At 55.5% G+C, this 5,489-nt stretch overlaps 1 protein-coding gene and 1 non-coding gene across 2 annotated transcripts in view; both read right to left on the reverse strand.

Moving 5' to 3' along the window:
• CHD3 (chromodomain helicase DNA binding protein 3) overlaps positions 1–5,489 on the reverse strand; it is a 32,431-nt gene that overhangs the window by 10,562 nt on the left and 16,380 nt on the right. The window contains exons 23-35 of the mRNA XM_027773203.1: positions 5,344–5,489; positions 4,933–5,099; positions 4,336–4,513; positions 3,885–3,950; positions 3,040–3,125; positions 2,759–2,892; positions 2,107–2,251; positions 1,783–1,945; positions 1,567–1,688; positions 1,333–1,468; positions 1,120–1,221; positions 727–936; positions 608–632 (exon numbers count right to left, since the gene is read on the reverse strand). The exon at positions 5,344–5,489 is cut by the window's right edge and continues 107 nt beyond it. Coding sequence (XP_027629004.1) covers positions 608–632; positions 727–936; positions 1,120–1,221; positions 1,333–1,468; positions 1,567–1,688; positions 1,783–1,945; positions 2,107–2,251; positions 2,759–2,892; positions 3,040–3,125; positions 3,885–3,950; positions 4,336–4,513; positions 4,933–5,099; positions 5,344–5,489 — 1,680 coding nt within the window. The remainder of the gene's footprint in view (positions 1–607; positions 633–726; positions 937–1,119; positions 1,222–1,332; positions 1,469–1,566; positions 1,689–1,782; positions 1,946–2,106; positions 2,252–2,758; positions 2,893–3,039; positions 3,126–3,884; positions 3,951–4,335; positions 4,514–4,932; positions 5,100–5,343) is intronic.
• LOC114008386 (small Cajal body-specific RNA 21) lies at positions 2,495–2,633 on the reverse strand. The gene has a single exon (XR_003549934.1).

Genomic DNA, 5,489 nt, shown 5'->3' on the forward strand with positions numbered 1-5,489 from the left:
GCTTTCTGTCTCTATGTCTCTCTCTGTCTGTCTGGCGAGCGCACACGCCCTATAGCGAAAACCTCTCAAAAACAAAACAAAACGAATAAAGGGGCCAGCAGGTGGCGTGGTGTTCAAGGGCGCTGAACTCCATGGCTAACCACCGTTCAAGTCCCAGACTTGGTGGCTTGCTTTCTCACTTTCCCTTTCTCTCTTACTCTCTCTCACTCTGTCCCTCCCTGGTCAAATTAAAATAAATAAATAAACTAAATAAGGGTAAATAAAATAATTCTTTAAAAAAAAAAAAAAAAAAAACGCGAATGGGTAAAGCAGGGACCAGCAGATGGCATAGTGGCTACGTTGCTAGACTCCCACATGGCTGACCACAATGTGAGTCCTGGACCAAGTGGCTTCAAAATCATGCTGGGCACGTGTGCATGCAAGTCCAAGATCCTGGGAGGAGAATGGAGAAGGGATTGGGTTGTGTTCACCCCCTCTGGGGGGTGATTTCTGGCTGCCTCTCTCTGTCTTCTGGCAAGCGCACATGCCCTGTAGCAGTAATCACTCCCAAAAAAAGAAAGGAATGAGTCAAGGTTAGGTTAGGGGTTTGGAATAAAACAATTAGGACTAGGAATAAACAGGGTCAGAGATAGCTCTGGAGAGGGAGGACAGCTAAGGAAGACTGACTGCGAAGGTCCATGTCAGCACGCACCATTTTATCAGAAGTTACTTGGAATTAAAGGGAGCAGGAAGCCTCGGGGAGATTGGGAGTCCCGTGAGGATGAGCAAGTCCCAGAGAGGAGCAGACCGCGGTGAGAACGCCCTCACCTGTGAAGCCACCATCTGCGATGTTGAACATGAACCGGGGCTTCTCTGCCTTCTCCTCCCGTCGCCCGTTGGACCGTGGCTCCTCTCGAGGAGGCCCAGGTCGAAGCTCCCGGTCACCTTTTACATCTTCTGCAGGGACAGACGGGGCAGAGCTCACACCTCAGGTCAGCGTCCTCCCGGGTCCCGAGACTACTACCTGCTCTGAACTGGCCTTCTGAACTGCTGCCCAGCCAGGACCCCAGCATCTAGGCCCCCAGACTCCACCCCCCTTACCCCTCAGGCACCCAGGTGTCCAGGCCATCCACCCATTACCTCTCTTGCCCAAATCCCCTGTCTCCCCCTCCGGCCTCTCCCTGCGTTCCTGTCCATCCAATGGCTTCTCCTCCCCCCTTTCTCTTGGCGTCGACTCTGTGGCTGTGGGAGGGGGGAGGGGATAGGAAGGGAGGATGTCACCCTCACCCTGACCCCAGAAGAGGGAACCCCCACATTCTAATCCCCCCATCAACCTTAAGGCCATGCACCCACCTGACTTCTCTCTGTCCCCTCGGTACCCAGATTCAGGCTCCATCTCTCCAGGTACCCCTGGAACCTCATCCTCTAGAGGAATCTTCCTTGGCTCCAGCCGTTCCCCAAGTGATGGGACTGGGCTGGGGGCCTCCGCCTGGAAGAAAATGGGGTCAGGATAAGCACGAGGGCTCCAGGCACCTGACCAAAATCCTTTCACTTCCTCCTCTCAGGAGAAGTCAGGTAGCCACACACCTCTGTCTCCATCTTCTCCCCAATTTTGCTATTTTTCTCTGGCTTCTCCTCTTGGTTTTCAGCTTCATCTTTCTCCAGAGGCGTCCTGATGCCATCTGCTTTCTCACTTGGAGCTGGAGTTGCTGCAGGAAGAAGGCAGAGTGAGGAAGCCTAACGTTCCCCCACCCTGACTCCTGACCCACTTCTGCCCCTCCCGCCACCCCTACTCCTGATTACCAGGTTTAGAGGTACAAGGACTGTTAGTGGCGGAAGCTTCAGGAGTGGGGGGTGATGTTTTGGTAGGGGAGGAGGCTCTGGAGGAGCGCTTGGAGTCAGCGCTGGGGTCGGGCATCAGCTCCGGCATTGACCAGCGCCCATTGATGTGCTCGAACTCCTGTACCTGAGGGGGGCCATGGGGACAGGGGTCAGCCCCGGGCACTGGGCACACAGGAAGCCCTGGTCCCTATGGCACACCAGCACGAGCCCAGAACTCGGGGGTGGAAAGCAGAAAGGACAGAGCCTAAGCGGCCAGCTTGACTCTTCTGGTGAGAAGACCGGTACCTTCTTCTTGACGAGAGACATGACTCCAATGCGGGTCAACACCTGCTGGCGACTCAGTCCTTCCCGAGGGACCCCATCAGCGAAGGTTTCAGAGCCATCTGCTCCGGGCTCACACAGATGGCGCATGAACAAAGACACATAGGCCCTGAGGGGCATGGAGGTGTGAGGGTTAGGGAGCCTGAGGGGGTTCGGGCACAGAGCAGGGAGGGGGCGCAGGGATTACTGAACTCTTGTACGCCAGACTCCCCAGGTGCCCAAAGATGCCTCTGGGCCTCGTGCCCCATGACCCCCCAGTGCCCCACACACACCCCCTTCCACCTACACGGCCCCATCAGTCGGCTTTTCATCCTTCCCACCAGCTCCCTTTGCCAGGTCACTGTGGTCAAGGAACTGTGAGGCCCGGACAGCCCAGGCGAGGCTCTTTACTTAAACGCCTCTCCACGGAGGAGGGTGCCTGGCCCCTCCACTCTAGGCTCGTCTGAGGGGAGGTGAGGTAGGCTGAGCCCACCCCCCAGGAAACCGAGCCAGGAAATTTGCAGCAGGGAGGGTGATCAGTTGAGTAAGGTCACATCATGTGGTGGCCGGGAGGAAGAAAGTAACACCCGAAATCTGAAGCCCTCCACCCAGTCAGCCCCATGACACCCACACTCACTTAAATTCCTTCTCAGTCTTGCCCCTCAGGTCCCGCACCAGCCACTGCGTGGTGAAGGCGTCCTGCGGCGGCATCCCCCAGCGCATGACCGCGTTGAGGAAAGCCTTCCGCTGACGGGTGTTGAATCCCAACACCTGAGGGTGGGGGTGAGGAGACAGTGGTGAGGAATGTCCAGGGGTCCCAGGTTTCGTTCTTTCTACCCACAGCGGCTCAGGCCTCGATTCCAACTCCCGGCCCTCACCCTTTCCTTAGAGGACTCCCGGTCTGGGTCCCACTCTCACCTCAATATTGCCTCCAACTCGAGCCAGCAGCGGAGGCAGTGGCTTATCCTTTTCATTCCGGAGTTGCCTCTTGGACTGCCGACGCCCTGGGGGTGGGGGTGACACTGGTTAGTGGATCCACTACCTCTCTAAGCCTCAGCCCTCCTCAGTCCCCCATTCCCTCAGGGTACTGGAACGCGGGAAAAAGCCCTGTCATGTTTCAGGCACTAACTTTCCTCCAAGCACGTTCAGAACTACTGATCCAATGGACCAAGAAGAACCAAGTCATATTTTAAAATAATAGTAAATATCTGACACAGACCAGATATGCTCGGGGGAATGTGAAATGATGTAATCTTTCTTGATCTAAGCCTCTAAACCTCCATGGTGATTCACTGCAAATTTTAACAGTGGAGGGATTACAGACATTACTTCCTTTCTGCTTATCTGTAATCCTTGTTCTTCTACTAAAAGAGCATTTCTGATTTGTACAAAAATAGTGGATTAAAAGGAAATGAAAGGGGCCAGCAGGCAGTGTGGAGGTTAAGGCAGCTGGGTCCCATCTGGCTAACTGTGCAGTTCGAGTTCAGGATCCAATGGCTTGAAAAAGATGCCCAGTGTTTGCGTGCGCACGCGCGCACGTGTGTGTGTGTGTGTGTGTGTGTGTGTGCAAAATCCCTAGAGGAGAATGAAGGAGGAGGGATCGTGATGTGGCCATCCCCCAAGAGGGTGATTTCTCATTTTCCCTCTCTGTCTCCTGTCAGCAAGTTCAGCCCAATAGTGCCACCCCACCACCCCCACAAAAAATTAAAAAGAAAAAAGAAACGGGAAAGAGGTAAGATAGGAAGCCAGGAGATCGGGCACACCTTCAGGACGCTCATCAAAGTCTTCGTCCTCCTCCTCTGAGCCCACTGAGTATTCCGACTGGTTATCTGTGAGGATAAAGAGGGCTGAGCGGCTGGTAATGACTCCCTGGACCAGCCCAGGCTGGTCTTTTCTTCCTGGACTCCTCTCCTTGGAGACTTCCCTCTGCTCTGGCCTCGGCCCTCCTGGGATGCAGGATCACCACCTCGTCTGACTGCGAAGCCAAGTATCCCAGCCCTGGTCTCCACGCACCTCCTGCTCCACTGCCCTGACTCCTGCTAAAGCCACTCCAACAAGCACCCCATGTCCGTGGGATGCCCGAGACCATCCAATAGTTCAAACCCCCGACTCTCGGTTCTTCTTTTCCTCTCAGCAAGAAAGGTCCTTTCAGCCTCTCTTTTCCTCCACACAGCCTCGCCTTCGCGCCCCTACGCAGCCTTCTTCCCATCTCACCTTGGTCCTCCTGAGCCGCGTCGTTGTAGTTGACCTGCTTGCGAACCCGCTTCCCCTTGCCTAGGTTCCGGGCCAGGTCTTCCTGCTGTTGCTCATAGTGATGCCTCAGCAGCTTCTCCCAGTAGTCGGGGTCCACATTCTCCTCCTGCTTGATGATCTCTCGCTCGATTTCCTCGATCTGAACAGTGGCAGAATAAGCGCTGGCAGCTGCCTTCGCCCTCAGTCCTGCCGTGACAGAATCTCTTCTCTCCTGCCTCAGCCAAAGTCAGCCGCCCTGCTCCCAGATCTCCTCAATGCGGTGTTAACTTTCTGGGTGTTGGCACCGTCCACATCACCTCCTGTCTGCAGTACGCTTCCCCTCCTGTTCTTGGCCCCTTCTACGATTGCCAGTAATTCTGTGCCTAAGTCTCTCCCCAAGTCCAGTCTCGCCTATCAGACTAAAGCTGTCCGAGGTCCACCCCTGCTCCTTGCTGGGCACTGGGGTAAGTGGGCAAATCAAAAACAGGAGCTAAGACGAACTTCCCACTTCAAGGGTCAGGAGAGGACATGGCTTCCAAGGCAGCCTGGGATGGACACCTCTGCCCCAGAGCTTCTCACCTTGTCTTCCTCCCGCACAACGTACTGGGCCACCTTGAAGGAGCTGAGGTATTCATTCATGTTCTGCACATCCGTGTCCTCGGTTGCATCCTGGTTCCGGTCCAACAGCCGAGTGATGGCCTCGTTGTCATAGTGAATCACGCTGCTGTCCTCCTCCTTGTTCTCCCCTGGTAGAGATGGGAATGAAGAGCACTGTGGGTGCCCGCCACCACCCCGGGCACGCTTCAGCAAAGTCAGAGCACGTCCGTGCTGCCTCCTTTTTGCGGGAGCCGTTGAGAAGGCGTTCCCTGGGGGCCAGCATGGAGGTTCGGTTCGGTTTTAACCATACAGCCATGGAAAGAGGCCAGCCTTCCTCCAGGACTACTCTAAAGAGGCTCTTCTTCCTTTAGAGGCTGCAGAGAAGGTCCTCACCCTCGTTTTCGTCCTTGAACAGCTCCTCCGTGCCAAACTTGAGGATGTCGTCAAGCTCCTGCTTGGACATGGAGCCCGCCTTGGAGCCCAGCCCTGGCCGCACCACCAGGTGCGTGAGCATCATCTTCCTCTTGGCCACTTGTGTG

Source organism: Tupaia chinensis, unplaced genomic scaffold (genome assembly GCF_000334495.1).
Source record: "Tupaia chinensis unplaced genomic scaffold, TupChi_1.0 Scaffold000330_1, whole genome shotgun sequence".
Taxonomy (NCBI): Eukaryota; Metazoa; Chordata; class Mammalia; order Scandentia; family Tupaiidae; genus Tupaia; species Tupaia belangeri.